Below are 19,344 nucleotides of genomic sequence, written 5' to 3' on the forward strand. Positions count from 1 at the left end.
GGGATGTTCAAAGTTTCGTATATATTTTTAACCCAACCCTGACCTTTTTAACCCAACCCTGACCTGTTTGGAGAGCTCCTTGGTCTTCATGATGCCGCCCCTTTCTTAGTGGTGTTGCAGACTCTGGGGTCTTTCAGAACAGGTGTATATATACTGAGATCATGTGACAGATCATGTGACACTTAGATTGCACACAGGTGGACTTTATTTAACTATTTATGTGTCTTCTGAAGGTAATTGGTTGCACCAGATCTTATTTAGGGGCTTCACAGCAAAGGGGGTGAATACATATACATGCACCACTTTTCTGTTATTTATCTTTTAGAATTTTTTGAAACAAGTAATTTTTTTCATTTCACCAATTTGGACTATTTTGTGTATGTCCATTAGATGAAATCCAAATAAAAATCCATTTAAATTACAGGTTGTAATGCAACAAAATAGGAAAAATGCCAAGGGGGATTGTGATGAGGTGGTGTTGAAGGAGTCAGGCACAGGAGGGTAAATCACAGAATAACAGGCTTTAATCCACAAAAATAAAGGGTTATGCAGAAATGAGTCAAACACACTCCAGGGCACAAAACAGGTGCACTGGAAAATACAAGGCACACGGGAAAATACTCCCGTCTACACAAAATACACGAGCTCCACTAACCTTCACAATAAACAATCACCCACATGGACAAGGGGGCAGAGGGAACACTTATATACGGACTAATTAGGGGATTAGAACCAGGTGTGTGTGATAACAAGACAAGACAATTGTGATGATGATTGGTGTGGCAGTGGTTAGTACTCCAGTGACGATGAACGCCGAAGCCTGCCCAAACAAGGAGGGGAGGCAGCCTCGGCCGAAGTTGTGACAGGGATGAATACTTTTGCAAGGCACTGTAGGCTAAAGTGGATCTGATTGAATTGGGCCCTAATATTTTGGGTTCTGATGGGGTACAACAGTTGAACTAAGCTCATGAGGCACTAGTAAGTTATATTCTTCAAAAATAAATGACTACATATTCATTTATATGTCCAAAAATGGATGTAGCAACTGCAGATTGCCCCTTTAAAGAATTAAATGGTTTACCTGGCCAAGTGTCCATCATGTTTTTCACGTCTCAGCCAAAGCCTCACTCACACAGCTAGCCTGCCTTCTCTTTCACCTTTCTGTGTGTGTTTGCTTGCTTTGGCCACTGACAGCACATCACCTTATATCACATGCCAATATAAAGTCAAGCTTTTCATGTTTTAATTTTGCACTTTTGTTAATGTCTGTCTGTTTTGAATGCTTGCAATGTTGTTGTTTTGGTTTTTTGTTTACATTGTTTTGTCCCATGGTCTTGTTGTCTTTCTACTTGGCTGATTGGCTAAATTAGCTAACCGACTCCATGTTTGTTCTTCTTTTGTCTATTTCTTTTTACACCCCTCCCTCCATCCCTCCATCATTACTGTATCACACCTCACCTGCCTCTGTGCCTTGGCTGTCTCTCTCGCTGCTGGCTTTGTGGCTGTTTGCTCTGTGTTGCATCTGCATGTGTGTGTATTCATGTGTGTATTTGTCTGTGTGTGTTGTGTGTATCTGTGTGTCTTTGTGCACCCCCTGCTTTCGGTACTGTTCATATTATGTGTATGCTCCCTTCTTTCTACCCAAAACGTAGCCTCTCAGAAAGTTCTGTGTACCCCCCCAGTCTCCAGACTTCTCCCAGTCGCCCAACTCCAGCCCCTGCCCCTCCCCCGAGCCCCTTGCCCCCCACACCAACCGGACAGTCGCCCACCGTGCCCCCACCCCCAACTCCCTGGCCCCGGACAGCGGGCAGCTGCTCCCTCCCGACCCCAGAACCCAAACACTCCCGGCCAAGCCCAAACTGCCCCCCAAGCCCCTTGCGTCCACCCACTCCAACCCCCTTCCGGAGACCCCCTCCCTCGCCCCAGCTATGGCGCCCCCCAAGTCGGAGACCTCTACCCCCTGCCAACCCCCATCCCCCTCCTCCTCCTCCGCCACCTCTGTCACCTCTCTCCGAGGCCCCCCGAGCAGCCCCATGGGGCAGCGACGCCCTGCTCTCACCACATCCTCCCCCACACCCCCCCAGCTCTCTGTCACCCCCGCCTCCGCCGTGGTGCCCCTCTCGCCCATTCGGCTGCACCACTTTCACCCAGTGGTGCCCTGGCCCTCACCTGCCCCCTCGCCCACTCCCTCTCCCTCTCACTCGGGCACTGACTACGGTCCCAAATCTATCCCCCTCATACAGGTTACCCCTCACCCCCCCCCCCCGGGCAGCCCCCCCCCCACCCCCAAGGGCACCCCTGTGCACACACCCAAGGAGAGCCCGGCGGGCACGCCCAACCCCACGCCACCCCCCAGCCCGTCTATCGGCGGCATGCCCTGGAGAACACGCCTCAACTCCATCAAGAACAGCTTCCTGGGCTCGCCGCGCTTCCACCGCAGGAAACTACAAGGTACTGAGGGAGGAAAAAGCACAGAGCCTTTAAAGTTAAAGTAGTGATTCATTTCTGTTCACAACCCAGCTGCACAGCTGCGAGAAAACAATTATAAAATCAATGTTTGACAGTCAATCTTCTGTGAGTGAATGAACAACAGTCGTTAAATGAAGAACTTTGTTGTTCTGAATATAGATCTACATGATAAATAAAGTACTACTTTAGCTATGAAGGCTTTGGGAAACCCAGCTCAGATTGCTACTTTATGATAGCAGGCTGCATGCAACAAGCTTTTGATCCCCTCTCTAACCTGAGACCTTGCTTCTCTCCACCCAGTTCCCACACAAGAGGAGATGTCCAGCCTCACACCAGAGTCTTCCCCAGAGTAAGTACCGTTACCTGCCCTCTCCATCTCAATACAACACAGTACACACACACCAACAAAGTAGTATCAATAGGTTACCCTTAGGAGTAACAGTAGATCATCAACAAGATTCAGCTGTGGACCAAACTTTTCTTGAGTGGATGGTCGGGTGGCCGGACCATAATTACAAATAATTTGTAGACCGCAAATTCACTGAAATAAGACAGATATAATATTTGACTAAAACGCAATGATTTCAAACCTTACTTACATTTGTATACAATCACGTGTCTCTCGATTATGTGTGGGAATACTTGGGAACAGATTTCCAAAATTAAATCACTTTCCTGGTGTTTTTACAGTCCTTTCTGTCCTACAATGAACATTTAAAAAAGTTATATATATATATATATATATATATATATATATATATATACTACAATTCAAAAGTTTGGGGTCACTTAGAAATGTCCTTGTTTTCGAAAGAAAATAAAAAAAATTGTCCATTAAAATAACATCAAATTGATCAGAAATACAGTGTAGACATTGTTAATGTTGTAAATGGCTATTGTAGCTGGAAACGGCTGATTTTTTATGTTATATCTACATAGGCGTACAGAGGCCCATAATCAGCAACCATCAGTCCTGTTTTGCGGGTACTATTTAATGAAGCTGCCAGTTGAGGACCTGTGAGGCGCCTGTTTCTCAAACTAGACACTCTAATGCATTTGTTTTCTTGCTCAGTTGTGCACCGGGGCCTCCCACTCCTCTTTCTATTCTGGTTAGAGCCAGTTTGCGCTGTTCTGTTAAGGGAGTAGTACACAGCGTTGTACGAGATCTTCAGTTTCTTGGCAATTTCTCGCATGGAATAGCCTTCATTTCTCAGAACAAGAATAGACTGACGAGTTTCAGAAGAAAGTTATTTGTTTCTGGCCATGTTGAGCCTGTAATCGAACCCACAATGCTGATGCTCCAGATACTCAACTAAGGAAGGCCAGTTTTATTGCTTCTTTAAGAAGGCCAGTTTTATTGCTTATTTAATCAGCACAACAGTTTTCAGCTGTGCTAACATAATTGCAAAAGGGTTTTCTAATGATCAATTAGCCTTTTAAAATGATAAACTTGGATTAGCAAACACAACGTGCCATTGGAACACAGGACTGATGGTTGCTGATAATGGGCCTCTTTACGCCTATGTAGATATTACATAAAAAATCAGCCGTTTCCAGCTACAATAGCCATTTACAACATTAACAATGTCTATACTGTATTTCTGATCAATTTGATGTTATTTTAATGGAAAGAAAATGCTTTTCTTTCGAAAACAAGGACATTTCTAAGTGACCCCAAACTTTTGAATGGTAGTGTGTATATATATATATATATATATATATATATATATATTATTTATTTATTACCTTAGAAAACTTGGGGGGGGTCAAATAAATCTAGCTGGGGAACCCTGCCTTAGGAGCAATAGAAGACAGAAATTTGGACCAATAAAATACCCCTTAAAAGTAATAGTAGATCTCTTATGTAACAGTAGAGCCTTTAGGAACAATAGAAGATACCTTAGGAGTGATAGTAGAGCCCTCAGGAGCAATGTAAGCGTAAATAAAATATAAAAATGCTGTTGTATATCCTACCCTAGGAAATACAAAGGCAGCATCACACCAGACTCTTCCCCAGAGTAAGTATTTGTTCTCTCCACTTCAGTACACCACAGTACTCTCTCTCTGTCTCTGTCTCTCTCTCTCTCTCTCTCTCTCTCTCTCTCTCTCTCTCTCTCTCTCTCTCTCTCTCTCTCTCTCTCTCTCTCTCTCTCTCTCTCTCTCTCTCTCTCTCTCTCTCTCTCTCTCTCTCTCTCTCTCTCTCTCTCTCTCTCAATTCAATTCAGTTCAATTCAATTTAAGGGATTTATTGGCATGGGAAACGTATGCTAACATTGCCAAAGCAAGTGAAGTAGATAGTAAACAAAGTGAAATAAACAATAAAAATGAACAGTAAACATTACACTCAGAGTAAACATTACACTCAGAAGTTCCAAAAGAATAAAGACATTTCAAATGACAGTGTTGTAACAATGTTCAAATAGTTAAAGTACATATGGGAAAATAAATAAACATAAATATGGGTTGTATTTACACTGGTGTTTGTTCTTAACTGGTTGCCCTTTTCTTGTGGCAAAGGTCACAGATATTGCTGCTGTGATGACACACTGTGGAATTTCACCAAGTACATAAGGGAGTTTATCAAAATTGGGTTTGTTTTCGAATTCTTTGTGGGTCTGTGTAATCTGAGGGAAATGTGTGTCTCTAATATGGTCATACATTTGGCAGGAGGTTAGGAAGTGCAGCTCAGTTTCCACCTCATTTTGTTGGCAGTGTGCACATATCCTCTCTTCTCTTGGCTATGCTCACTGAGTCTGTACATAGTCAAACATTTCCTTAAGTTTGGGTCAGTCACTGTGGTTAGGTATTCTGCCACTGTGTACTCTATGTTTAGGGCCAAATAGCATTCTAGTTTGCTCAGTTTTTTTGTTAATTCTTTCCAATGTGTCAAGTAATTCTCTTTTTGTTATCTCATGATTTGGTTGGGTCTAATTGTGTTGTTGTCCTGAGGCTCTGTGGGGTATGTTTGTGTTTGTGAACAGAGCCCCAGGACCAGCTTTCTTAGGGGACTCTTCTCCAGGTTCATGTCTCTGTAGGTGATGGCTTTGTTATGGAAGGTTTGGGAATCGCTTCCTTTTAAGTGGTTATAGAATTTAACTGCTCTTTTCTGGATTTTGATCATTAGCAGGTAGCGGCCTAATTCTGCTCTGCATGCATTATTTGGTGTTTTCCGTTGTACACTGAGGATATTTTTTGCAGAATTCTGCATGCGGAGTCTCAATTTGGTGTTTGGCCCATTTTGTGAATTATTGGTTGGTGAGCGGACCCCAGACCTCACAACCATAGAGGGCAATAGGATCTATAACTGATTCAAGTGTTTTTTGCCAGATCCTAATTGGTATGTCGAATTTAATGTTCCTTTTGATGGCATAGAAGGCCCTTCTTCCCTTGTCTCTCAGATCGTTCACAGCTTTGTGGAAGTTACCTGTGGCGCTGATGTTTAGGCCGAGGTATGTACAGTTTATTGTGTGCTCTAGGGCAACGGTGTCTAGATGGAATTTGTATTTGTGGTCCTGGCAACTGGACCTTTTTTGGAACACCATTATTTTTGTCTTACTGATAATGACTGTCAGGGCCCAGGTCTGACAGAATCTGTGCAGAAGATCTAGGACTGTTGTAGTGCCCTCGCCAATTCGTTGATATATATGTTGAAGAGGGTGGGGCTTAAACTGCATCCCTGTCTCACCCCACGGCCCTGTGGAAAGAAATGTTTGTGTTTTTTGCCAATTTTAACCGCACACTTGTTGTTTGTGTACATGGATTTTATAATGTCGTAGGTTTTTCCCCCAACACCACTTTCCATCAATTTGTATAGCAGACCCTCATGCCAAATTGAGTCAAAAGCTTTTTTGAAATCAACTGCATGAGAAGACTTTGCCTTTGTTTTGGTTGGTTTGTTTGTCAATTAGGGTGTGCAGGGTGAATACGTGGTCTGTCATATGGTAGTTTGGTAAAAAGCCAATTTGACATTTGCTCAGTACGTTGTTTTCACTGAGGAAATGTACTAGTCTGCTGTTAATGATAATGCAGAGGATTTTCCCAAGGTTGCTGTTGACGCATATCACTTGTGCGTTGGGGAAAGTAGAAGAAGCTTTTTCTATCACTCCCTTGAGTGCTGTGGCCACCATTTCCTGCTGTGTTCTCAGGTCGTTTGTGCCTCTGTGTATTATTATGTGGCTGGGTGATATTAGTTGGTCCTCAGACAGAAAGTCTAGGGTGTGCTGGGTGTTTGGACACCATAGTTTAGACACTGTGTGTTTGGGAAAAAGTGTATTTTCTTGTATGTATTTCCCATTTTAGTCCATAAGGAGTACAATCTGTGGCTTGTGTATGTCCTTAGTGGGTGTGGGGGGGTCGTCAGGATGGCTATCAGGGTGGCTAAACAGGGGGGGTGCTCAGAGAGGTTGGGATCCCCTGGGCTTGGGGTTCTTCATTTGCTTGTCCGGCTGTGATGTCGAGGCTATGGTCAGGGTCTAGGGTGGACTGTTCTGCTGCGGTGTCGAGACTTTGGTCAGGATCTGAGGTGGGCTGTTCTGCTGGCTTCTCTGGGGGGGTGGCCAGCTCTCTAACGGGTTGTTCTCTGTCACCCGTCATTGTTCTCACCTTCTCCTCCAGCACTCTGATCCTCTCCTCTAGTGCTCTGTTCTCTCTCTCTCTCTCTCTCTCTCTCTCTCTCTCTCTCTCTCTCTCTCTCTCTCTCTCTCTCTCTCTCTCTCTCTCTCTCTCTCTCTCTCTCTCTCTCTCTCTCTCTCTCTCTCTCTCTCTCCCCCCCTCGCTCTCTCTCTCTCTCTCTCTCTCTCTCTCTCTCTCTCTCTCAATTCAATTCAATTCAAAGGGGTTTATTGGCATGGGAAACATATGTTTACATTGCCAAAGCAAGTGAAATAGATTTTAAAAAAAAAACTGGAATAAACAATATAACATTAACAGTAAACATTACACTCACAAAAATTCTAAAGGAATAGAGACATTTCAAATGTCATATTATGGCTATGTACAGTGTTGTAATGATGTGCAAATAGTTTAAGTACAAAAGGGGAAATAAATAAACATATATATGGGTTATATTTACAATGGTGTTTGTTCTTCACTGGTTGCCCTTTTCTTGTGGCAACAGGTCGCTAATCTTCCTGCTGTGATGGCACACTGTGGTATTTCACTCAATAGATATGGGAGTTGGATTTGTTTTCGAAATTCTTTGTGGATTTGTGTAATCTGAGGTAAATATGTGTCTCTAATATGGTCATACATTTGGCAGGAGGTTAGGAAGTGCAGCTCAGTTTCCACCTCATTTTGTGGGCAGTGTGTACATAGCCTGTCTTCTCTTGATAGCCAGGTCTGCCTACGCCGGCCTCTCTCAATAGCAAGGCTATGCTCACTGAGTCTGTACATAGTCAAAGCATTCCTTAAGAGGCAAGATGGCACCAACAGACATGACCGCTCTGCTTCCAGCTCTTAAACAACTTTGCAGTATTTCGTTTTTTTGTGTTATTTCTTACATTATTAGCCCAGAACATTTTTTGTGTGTTATTACATAGAGCCGGAAATAACTTTTGGATATCAGAGTGATGGTAGCTCACCAGCATTACGACCAGAAATACGACTTTCCCGAATTGGATCCTTTGTTCGTACCCCCCAGGGCAATTGAACCCAGAGGCTGCTCCAAGACGCCGTCGGCGGAGAAGAGTCCGACTCAGGAGGCGTGCACACCAGCCACCACTTCCGAGTATAATACTTGCTAATGTTCAGTCCCTGGACAATAAAGAAGATGAGCTCAGGGCGAGGATCTCCTTCCAGAGAGACATCAGGGACTGTAACATACTCTGTTTCACGGAATCATGTCTCTCTCCGGATATACTGTCCCCATCCATACAGCCAGCTGGGTTCTCAGTACATTGTGCAGACAGGAATAAAGAACTCTCCGTGAAGAAGAAAGGCAGTAGTGTATGTTTCATGATTAACTACTCATGGTGTGATTGTGATAATGTACAGGAACTCAAGTCCTTTTGTTCACCTTGAGCTAGAATACTTCACGATCAAATGCCGACCGTATTACCTCCAAAGAGAATTATCTTCGGTTATATTTACAGCCGTGCATATTCCCCCTCAAGGTGATACCACAACGGCCCTCAAGGAACTACACTGGACTTTGTGCAAACTGGAAACCACATATCCGGTGGACGCATTTATTGTAGCTGGGGATTTTAACAAAGCAAATTTGAGGAAAACACTTCCGAAGTTCTATCAACACATTGCCTGTAGTTCTCGCGCTTCAAAAACTCTCAACCAATGTTACTCTCCCTTCCGGGATGGCTACAAGGCCCTCCCCCGCCCTCCCTTCGGAAAATCTGATCACATCTCCATTTTGCTCCTCCCTTTCTATAGGCAGAAACTCAAACAGGAAGTACCCATGCAAAGGTCTATTCAACACTGGTCTGACCAATCGGAATCCATGCTTCAAGATAATTTTCATCACGGGGACTGGGATATGTTCCGGGTTGCCTCTGAGAATAACATTGACATATACACGGACAGAGTGACTGAGTTCATCAGGAAGTGTATAGGGGATGTCGTTCCCACTGTGACTATTAAAACCTACCCAAACCAAAAACCGTGGATAGATGGCACCATTCGCGCAAAACTGAAAGCGTGTACCACCGCATTTAACCACGGCAAGGTGACTGGGAATATAGTTGAATACAAACAGTGTAGTTATTCCCTCTGTAAGGCAATCAAACAGGCAAAACGTCAGTACAGAGACAAAGTGGAGTCTCAATTCAACGGCTCAGACACAAGACATATGTGGCAGGGTCTACAGACGATCCCGGATTACAAAGGGAAAACCAGCCACACTGACCTTTTGCTCCCGGACAAACTGAACACCGTCTTCTCCCGCTTTGAGGATAACACAGTGTCACTGACGCAGCCCGCTCCCAAGGACTGTGGGCTCTCGTTCTCCGTGGCCGACGTGAGTAAGACATTTAAACGTGTTAACCCTCGCAAGGCTCAGCACATTTGGCTGGAGTGTTTACGGACATATTCAATCTCTCCCTATCCCAGTCTGCTGTCCCCCCTTGCTTCACGATGTCCACCATTGTTCCTGTACCAAAGAAAGCAAAGGTAACTGAACTAAATGACTACCACCCTGTAGCACTCACTTCTGTCATCATGAAGTGCTTTGAGAGGCTAGTTAAGGATAAAATCACCACCACCTTACCTGACACCCTAGACCAGGTGTGGGCAAACATTTTGGCTTAAGGGCCACATTGAGTTTTTGAAACCAAGTGAAGGGCCACATACTATATGCGTGACAAAACATGTGAAGAATGTATTCATTGTCACATTGACACGCAACTACTAGTGTACTGTAGATGTACATATGCTTGCAGAACAATTATACCCTTGTACCATCTCTACACTTGTTTTTTGTGAACACATTTTTCATAAATGTTTCACAAACATCACAGACACAGTCAAACACACACACACAGATCCTGCATCTCTACCTTGGTAATGTATGATCAAACTTACAGTCACAACTTAAAAATATATATACAGCTCTGGAAAAAATTAAGAGACCACTGCAAAAATATAAGTTTCTCTGGTTTTACTATTTATAGGTATGTGTTTGGGTGAAATTAACATTTTTGTTTTATTCTATAAACTACTGACAACATTTCTCCCAAATTCCAAATAAAAATATTGTCATTTAGAGCATTTATTTGCAGAAAATGACAACTGGTCAAAATAACAAAAAAGATGCAGTGTTGTCAGACCTCGAATAATTCAAAGAAAAAAAGTTAATGTTCATTTTTAAACAACACAATGCTAATGTTTTAACTTAGGAAGAGTTCAGAAATCAATATTTGGTGGAATAACCCTGATTATCAATCACAGCTTTCATGCGTCTTGGCATGCTCTCCACCAGTCTTTCACATTGATGTTGGGTGACTTAATGCCACTCCTGGCGCAAAAATTCAAGCAGTTGTTTAGCATGCTTGCTTGAAAAATGACGATTGAGATTATATTCCTTAATAACGGCAACACTTTCTTGGCCTATCAGACAATACCGCCTTATGTCCAATATTAGTAAAAAAGTATTTTGCTGTCCATTCTTCTTTAAACACACGACATTCAGAGTCCACTTTTCTAATTTTCTCACCATGTAGGCCCAAATACAGAGCACGCTGCCAGGCTACAGCGCCATCTATTGGAGGTTGTTTGTATATCACAGAATGAGTAATTTTAGGCCAAAACTCGTAACTCAAAAATTATAATATTTAATACATTTTTAAAATGTATCACGGGCCGGATTGAAGTACTTTGCACCCCCCCCCCCCCTTACCCTAGACCAACTTCAATTTGCATACCGCCCCAATAGATCCACAGACGATACAATTGCCATCGCACTGCATACTACCCTATCCCATCTGGACAAGAGGAATACCTACAGTATGTAAGAATGCTGTTCATTGACTATAGCTCAGCCTTCAAAACCATAGTAACCTCCAACCTCATCATTAAGCTCAGGGCCCTGGGTCTGAACCCCGCCCCTGTGCAACTGGGTCCTGGACTTCCTGACGGTCCGCCCCCCAGGTGGTGAAGGTAGGAAACAACACCTCCACTTCGCTGATCCTCAACACGGGCCCCACAAGGGTGCATGATCAGCCCGCTCCTGTACTCCCTGTTCACCCATGACTGCGTGGCCACGCATGCCTCCAATTCAATCCTCAAGTTTGCAGACGACACAACAATAGTAGACCTGATTACCAACAATGACGAGACAGCCTACAAGAAGAAGGTGAGGGCTCTGGCGGAGTGGTGACAGGAAAATAATCTCTCCCTGAACATCAACAAAACGAAGGAGCCGATCATGGACAGCAGAGGGAGCACACCCCTAACCACATCGACGGGACCGCAGTGGAGAAGGTGAAGAGCTTCAAGTTCCTCGGTGTACACATCACTGACAATCTGAAATGGTCCACCCACACAGACAGTGTGGTGAAGAAGGCGCTGTATCACCACCTGGTACAGCAACTGCACTGCCTACAACAGATGTGCTCTCCAGAGGGTGGTGCGGTCTACCCAACGCATCACCGGGGGCACACTGCCTTCCCTCCAGGACACCTACAACACCCGATGTCACAGGAAGGCCAAAAAGATCATCAAGGACATCAACCACCATGAGCCACGGCCTGTTCACCCCTCTATCATCCAGAAAGAGAGGTCAGTACAGGTGCATCAAAGCTGGGACCGAGAGACTGAAAAGCAGCTTCTATCTCAAGGTCATCAGACTGTTAAATAGCCATTCACTAGCCGGCTACCACCCGGTTACTCAGCTGCAGCCCTATGTACACTACCGTTCAAAAGTTTGGGGTCACTTAGAAATGTCCTTGTTTTTGAAAGAAAAGCAAATGTTTTGTCCATTAAAATAACATCAAATTAATCAGAAATACAGTGTAGACATTGTTAATGTTGTAAATGACTATTGTAGCTGGAAACGGCTGCAATATCTACATAGGCGTACAGAGGCCCATTATCAGCAACCATCAGTCCTGTGTTCCAATGGCCCGTTGTGTTTGCTAATCCAAGTTCATCATTTTAAAAGGCTAATTCATCATTAGAAAACACTTTTGCAATTATGTTAGCACAGCTGAAAACTGTTGTGCTGATTAAAGAAGCAATAAAACTGGCCTTCTTGAGACTAGTTGAGTATCTGGAGCATCAGCAATTGTGGGTTCGATTACAGGATCAAAATGGCCAGAAACAAAGAATTCTTCTGAAACTCGTCAGTCTATTCTTGTTCTGAGAAATGAAGGCTATTCCATGCGAGAAATTGCCAAGAAACTGAAGATCTCGTACAACGCGGTGTACTACTGCCTTCACAGAACAGCACAAACTGGCTCTAACCAGAATAGAAAGAGGAGTGGGAGGCCCCGGTGCACAACTGAGCAAGAGGACAAATACATTAGAGTGTTTAGTTTGAGAAACAGACGCCTCACAGGTCCTCAACTGGCAGTCTCAACAAGTCTCAATGTCAACAGTGATGATGCGACTCCGGGATGCTGACCTTCTAGGCAGAGTTGCAAAGAAAAAGCCATATTGCAGACTGCCCATCTTAATCTTTTTTTTTTTATTGGCCAGTCTGAGATATGGCTTTTTCTTTGCAACTCTGCCTAGAAGGTCAGCATCCCGGAGTCACCTCTTCACTGTTGACGTTGAGACTGGTGTTTTACTCAAGTAGTCTCAAGAAGGCCAGTTTTATTTATTCTTTAATCAGCACAACAGTTTTCAGCTGTGCTAACATAATTGCAAAAGGGTTTTCTAATGATCAATTAGCCTTTTAAAATGATAAACTTGGATTAGCAAACATAACGTGCCATTGGAACACAGGACTGATGGTTGTTGATGGTTGCTGATAATGGGCCTCTGTATGCCTATGTAGATATTACATACAAAATCGTTTCCAGCTACAATAGCCATTTACAACATAAACAATGTCTACACTGTATTTCTGATCAATTTTATGTTATTTTAATGGACAAAAAAATGCTGACATTTCTAAGTGACCCCAAACTTTTGAATGGTAGTGTACATAGACATGGAATCACTGTTGACTTTAATAATGGAACACTATGTATGTCGAATTTTAGATTCCTTTTGATGGCATAGAAGGTCCTTCTTGGCTTGTCTCTCAGATCGGTCACAGCTTTGTGGAAGTTACCCCTGAATGCTGATGTTTAGGCTGAGGTATGTATAGTATTTTGTGTGCTCTAGGGCATCAGTGTCTACATGGAATTTGTATTTGTGGTCCTGGCAACTGGACCTTTTTTTGGAACACCATTATTTCTGTCTTACTGAGATTTACTGTCAGGGCCCAGGTCTGACAGAATCTGTGCAGAAGATTTAGGTGCTGCTGTAGGCCCTCCTTCTTTGCGGACAGAAGCACAAGATCTTCAGCAAACAGTAGACATTTGACTTCAGATTCTAGTATGGTGAGGCTGTGTGCTGCAGACTGTTCTAGTGCCCTCGCCAATTCGTTGATATACGTGTTGAAGATGGTGGGGCTCAAGCTGCATCCCTGTGTCACCCCACGGCCCCTCTGGAAAGAAATGTGTGTGTTTTTACCAATTTTGATCACACACTTGTTGTTTTTTGTACATGGATTTCATAATGTTGTATGATTTTCCCCCACCCCGCTTTCCATCAATTTTTATAGCATACCCTCATGCCAAATTGAGTCAAAAGCTTTTTTTTAAATCAACAAAGCATGAGAAGACGTTGCCTTTGTTTTGGTTTGTTTGTTTGTCAATTAGGGTGTGCAGGGTGAATATGTGGTCTGTCTTCCAGTAATTTGATAAAAAGCCAATTTGACATTTGCTCAGGACATTGTTTTCACTTAGGAAATGTATGAGTCTGCTGTTAATGATTAAAAAAATGTCCCCAAGGTTGCTGTTGATGCATGTCTCCACTTTATAGATTTGGGTGATCAGTCCTTGGTTCCAAATATTGGGGAAGATGCAAGAGCTGAGGATGAGTTTAAGAATAGCCAATTGGAATTTGTGGTCTGTTTATTTTATCATTTTATTGAGGAAACCATCAACACCACAGGCCTTTTTGGGTTGGAGGGTTTGTATTTTGCCCTGTAGTTCATTCAATGTAATTGGAGAATCCAGTGAGTTCTAGTAGTCTTTAATAGTTGATTCTAAGATTTGTATTTGACTTTTTTTGCTGTTTGTTCTTTGTTATAGAGACATAAAGATTGGAGAAGTGGTTTATCCATACATCTCCATTTTGGATAGATAGCTCTTCATATTGTTGTTTGTTTAGTGTTTTCCCATTTTCACTGAAGAGGTTAGATTCTATGGATTCTTCAATTAAATTGAGCTGATTTCTAACGGGCTGTTCGTTCTTTTTCCATAGTATATATCTGTATTGGTTTAGTGATTCACTTTAGTGAAGGCGTAGGCTCAGGTTTTCTGGGTCTCTATGTTTTTGGTTGGATAGGTTTCTCAATTATTTTTTGTAGGTTTTCAAATCAAATCAAATCAATTTTTATTCGTCACATAAGCCGGTGACTCTCCCTTCTGGGATGGCTACAAGAAATGCTTACTTACAAGCCCTTAACCAACAATGCAGTTCAAGAAATAGAGTTAAGAAAATATTGACTAAATAAACTAAAGTAAAAAATAAAATACAAAGTAACACAATAAAATAACAATAACGAGGCTATATACAGTGGGTACCGGTACCGAGTCAATGTTCGGGGGTACAGGTTAATCGAGGTCATTTGTACAAGTTGGTAGGGGTAAAGTGACTATGTATAGATAATAAACAGCGAGTAGCAGCAGTGGAAAAACAAAGGGTGGGGGGTCAATGTAAATAGTCCGGGTGGCCATTTAATTAATTATTCAGCAGTCTTATTGCTTGGGGGTAGAAGCTGTTAAGGAGCCTTTTGGACCTAGCCTTGAAGCTCCGGTACCACTTGTCATGCGGTAGCAGAGAGAACAGTCTATGACTTGGGTGACTGGAGTCTTTGACAATTTTTTGGGCCTTCCTCAGACACCGCCTAGTATATGGGTCCTGGATGGCAGGAAGCTTGGCCCCAGTGATGTTTTGGGCCGTACGCACTACCCTCTGTAGCGCCTTACGGTCAGGATGCTCTCGATGGTGCAGCTGTAGAACTTTTTGAGGATCTGGGGACCCATGCCAAATCTTTTCAGTCTCCTGAGGGGGAAAAGTTGTTGTCGAGTCCTCTTCACAACTGTCTTGGTGTGTTTGGACCATGATAGTTTGGTGGTGATGTGGACACCAAGGAACTTGAAACTCTCGACCCGCTCCACTAAAGCCCCGTCGATGTTAATGTGGATCTGTTGGGGCGGTACGCAAATTGGAGTGGGTCTAGGGTTTCTTGGATGATGGTGTTGATGTGAGTCATGACCAGCCTTTCCAAGCACTTCATGGCTACAGACATGAGTGCTACTGGGCGGTAGTGATTTAGGCAGGTTAACTTCGCTTTCATAAGCACAGGGACTATGGTGGTCTGCTTGAAACATGTAGGGATCACAGACTCGGTCAGGGAGTGCTTGAAAATGTCCATGAAGACACTTGTTAGTTGGTCCGCACATGCTCGGAGTACACGTCCTGGTCATCCGTCATTTTGCATTCCTCATCAAACCATTTGTCTGTTGTTAATTTTCTTTGTTTGTCTGCTTAACATTGTTATATTTGAAAGGAATGGAAGAGGTCAAATATACTGTTTTTGTACTGTCAACTGTACACCGTCACTATTACATTACACATTTTGTCCAGGTAGTTTTCTAAAAGAGATTGAATTTGTTGTTGCCTCATTGTTTCCACACTGCTTTCCTTCCATAATCGCTACCGGTCAAAAGTCTTAGAACACCTACACATTCAAGGGTTTTTCTTTATTTTTACTATTTTCTACGTTGTAAAGTAATAGTGAAGACATCAAAAATATGAAATAACAGATATGGAATCATGTAGTAACCAAAAAAGTGCAAACCTCATATGGATCGGACCCTTTTTTTCAATTTCGCCTAAAATGACCCAAATATACAGTGGGGGAAAAAAGTATTTAGTCAGCCACCAATTGTGCCAGTTCTCCCACATAAAAAGATGAGAGAGGCCTGTAATTTTCATCATAGGTACAGAAAATCACATTGTAGGATTTGTTATGAATTTATTTGCAAATTATGGTAGAAAATAAGTATTTGGTCAATAACAAAAGTTTCTCAATACTTTGTTATATACCCTTTGTTGGCAATGACACAGGTCAAACGTTTTCTGTAAGTCTTCACAAGGTTTTCACACACTGTTGCTGGTATTTTGGCCCATTCCTCCATGCAGATCTCCTCTAGAGCAGTGATGTTTTGGGGCTGTCGCTGGGCAACACAGACTTTCAACTCCCTCCAAAGATTTTCTATGGGGTTGAGATCTGGAGACTGGCTAGGCCACTCCAGGACCTTGAAATGCTTCTTACGAAGCCACTCCTTCGTTGCCCGGACGGTGTGTTTGGGATCATTGTCATGCTGAAAGACCCAGCCACGTTTCATCTTCAATGCCCTTGCTGATGGAAGGAGGTTTTCACTCAAAATCTCACGATACATGGCCCCATTCATTATTTCCTTTACACGGATCAGTCGTCCTGGTCCCTTTGCAGAAAAACAGCCCCAAAGCATGATGTTTCCACCCCATGCTTCACAGTAGGTATGGTGTTCTTTGGATGCAACTCAGCATTCTTTGTCCTCCAAACACGACGAGTTGAGTTTTTACCAAAAAGTTCTATTTTGGTTTCATCTGACCATATGACATTCTCCCAATCCTCTTCTGGATCATCCAAATGCACTCTAGCAAACTTCAGATGGGCCTGGACATGTACTGGCTTAAGCAGGGGGACACGTCTGGCACTGCAGGATTTGAGTCCCTGGCGGCGTAGTGTGTTACTGATGGTAGGCTTTGTTACATTGGTCCCAGCTCTCTGCAGGTCATTCACTAGGTCCCCCCGTGTGGTTCTGGGATTTTTGCTCACCGTTCTTGTGATCATTTTGATCCCACAGGGTGAGATCTTGCGTGGAGCCCCAGATCGAGGGAGATTATCAGTGGTCTTGTATGTCTTCCATTTCCTAATAATTGCTCCCACAGTTGATTTCTTCAAACCAAGCTGCTTACCTATTGCAGATTCGGTCTTCCCAGCCTGGTGCAGGTCTACAATTTTGTTTCTGGTGTCCTTTGACAGCTCTTTGGTCTTGGCCATAGTGGAGTTTGGAGTGTGACTGTTTGAGGTTGTGGACAGGTGTCTTTTATACTGATAACAAGTTCAAACAGGTGCCATTAATACAGGTAACGAGTGGAGGACAGAGGAGCCTCTTAAAGAAGAAGTTACAGGTCTGTGAGAGCCAGCAATCTTGCTTGTTTGTAGGTGACCAAATACTTATTTTCCACCATATTTTGCAAATAAATTACTTAAAAATCCTACACTGTGATTTTCTGGATTTTTTTCCCTCATTTTGTCTGTCATAGTTGACGTGTACCTATGATGAAAATTACAGGCCTCTCTCATCTTTTTAAGTGGGAGAACTTGCACAATTGGTGGCTGACTAAATACTTTTTTCCCCACTGTAACTGCCTGTAGCTCAGGACCTGAAGCAAGGATATGCATATTCTTGATACAATTTGAAAGGAAACACTTTGCAGTTTGTGGAAATATGAAATTAATTTAGGAGAATATAACACATTAGATCTGCTAAAAGATCATTCAAACAAAAAAACATGCGTTTCCTATTAATTTTTTTGTTCCATAATCTTTCAAATGCAAGAAAAAGGCCACAATATATTATTGCAGTTCATGCGCAATTTAGATTTTGGCCGCTAGAAGGTAGCAGTGTGTGTGCAAAGTTGCAGATTGATCCAGTGAATTATTGCAATTCTGGACTATTTTGTATCAAGTCTGCCTAAATGTGCCGAATTGGTAAATTAATACATTTTCAAGTTTAACTATAGAGAACATACAAAAATTATATGGTAATGTAAATGTAAGTTTACACACTCCCAAGAATGTCATACATGATGGATCATTAGCTTATACACTAACTTTCACACATCTACATGGCCGGGCGGTGTGGATGTGGAGCCAGATACAGCAGGGGTTCAAAATATAAAAAAATGTAGAAAACCAAACTCTGCATTCCACAGTAACAACATCATACCAAAGGTCAAGCATGGTGGTGGTGGTGTGATGGTTTGGGGATGTTTTGCTGCCTCAGGACCTGGACGACTTGCCTTAATAGAAGGAACCATGAATTCTGCTCTGTATCAGATAATTCTCCAGTTAAGTGTGCCATGAATTCTAAATAAATCACAGACAGTGTCACCAGGAAAGCACCCCCACACCATGACACCTCCTCCTCCATGCTTTACGGTGGAAAATACACATGCGGTGATCATCCGTTCACCCACACCGCGTCTCACAAAAAGACGGTGGTTGGAACCAATTTGTACTCATCAGACCAAAGGACAATGTCCTCCGGTCTAATGTCCATTGCTCGTGTTTCTTGGCCCAAGCAAGTCTCTTCTTATTATTGGTATCCTTTAGTAGTGGTTTCTTTGCAGCAATTCGACCATGAAGGCCTGATTCACACAGTCTCTGTCACGCTCGTCGAAGGAGGACCAAGGCGCAGCGTGGAATGCGAACATATTTAATAATGATGATCACACGAACAATACAACAAAACGAAAACGTGACGTCCCTGGTTACATTCACAACCAACACGGAACAAGAAACCACACCAAATGAATGCCTAACGGCTACTTAAGTATGGCTCCCAATCAGAGACAACGAGCTACAGCCGTCTCTGATTGGGAGCCATCCTGGCCAACATAGAAATACAACAACTAGAACAAACACAAATGAAAACTCACACCCTGGCTCAACATACTAGAGTCCCCAGAGCCAGGGCGTGACAGTCTCCTCTGAACAGTTGATGTTGAGATGTGTCTGTTACTTGAACTCTGTGAAGCATTTATTTGGACTGCAATTTTTGAAGTTGGGAACTCTAATGAACTTATCCTCTGCAGCAGAGGTAACTCTGGGTCTTCCATTCCTGTGGCGGTCCTCATGAGAGCCAGTTTCATCATAGCGCTTGATGGTTTTTGTGACTGCACTTGAAGAAACGTTCAAAGTTCTTGAAATGTTCCGTATTGACTGACCTTCATGTCTTAAAGTAATGGACTGTCGTTTCTCTTTGCTTATTTGAACTGTTCTTGCCATAATATAGACTTGGTCTTTTATCAAATAGGGCTATCTTCTGTATACCACCCCTACATTGTCACAACACAACTGATTGGCTGAAACGC

The 19,344-nt window shown here is 42.9% G+C and overlaps 1 protein-coding gene across 1 annotated transcript in view; it reads left to right on the forward strand.

Annotated features, from left to right (window-relative positions):
- The window catches only part of brsk2a (BR serine/threonine kinase 2a), a 616,067-nt gene that overhangs the window by 567,816 nt on the left and 28,907 nt on the right, over positions 1-19,344 (forward strand). The window contains exons 14-16 of the mRNA XM_045227105.1: positions 2,244-2,451; positions 2,770-2,818; positions 4,449-4,487. Coding sequence (XP_045083040.1) covers positions 2,244-2,451; positions 2,770-2,818; positions 4,449-4,487 — 296 coding nt within the window. The remainder of the gene's footprint in view (positions 1-2,243; positions 2,452-2,769; positions 2,819-4,448; positions 4,488-19,344) is intronic.

The sequence above is a fragment of the Coregonus clupeaformis genome, chromosome 19 (assembly GCF_020615455.1).
Source record: "Coregonus clupeaformis isolate EN_2021a chromosome 19, ASM2061545v1, whole genome shotgun sequence".
In the NCBI taxonomy this organism is placed as follows: domain Eukaryota; kingdom Metazoa; phylum Chordata; class Actinopteri; order Salmoniformes; family Salmonidae; genus Coregonus; species Coregonus clupeaformis.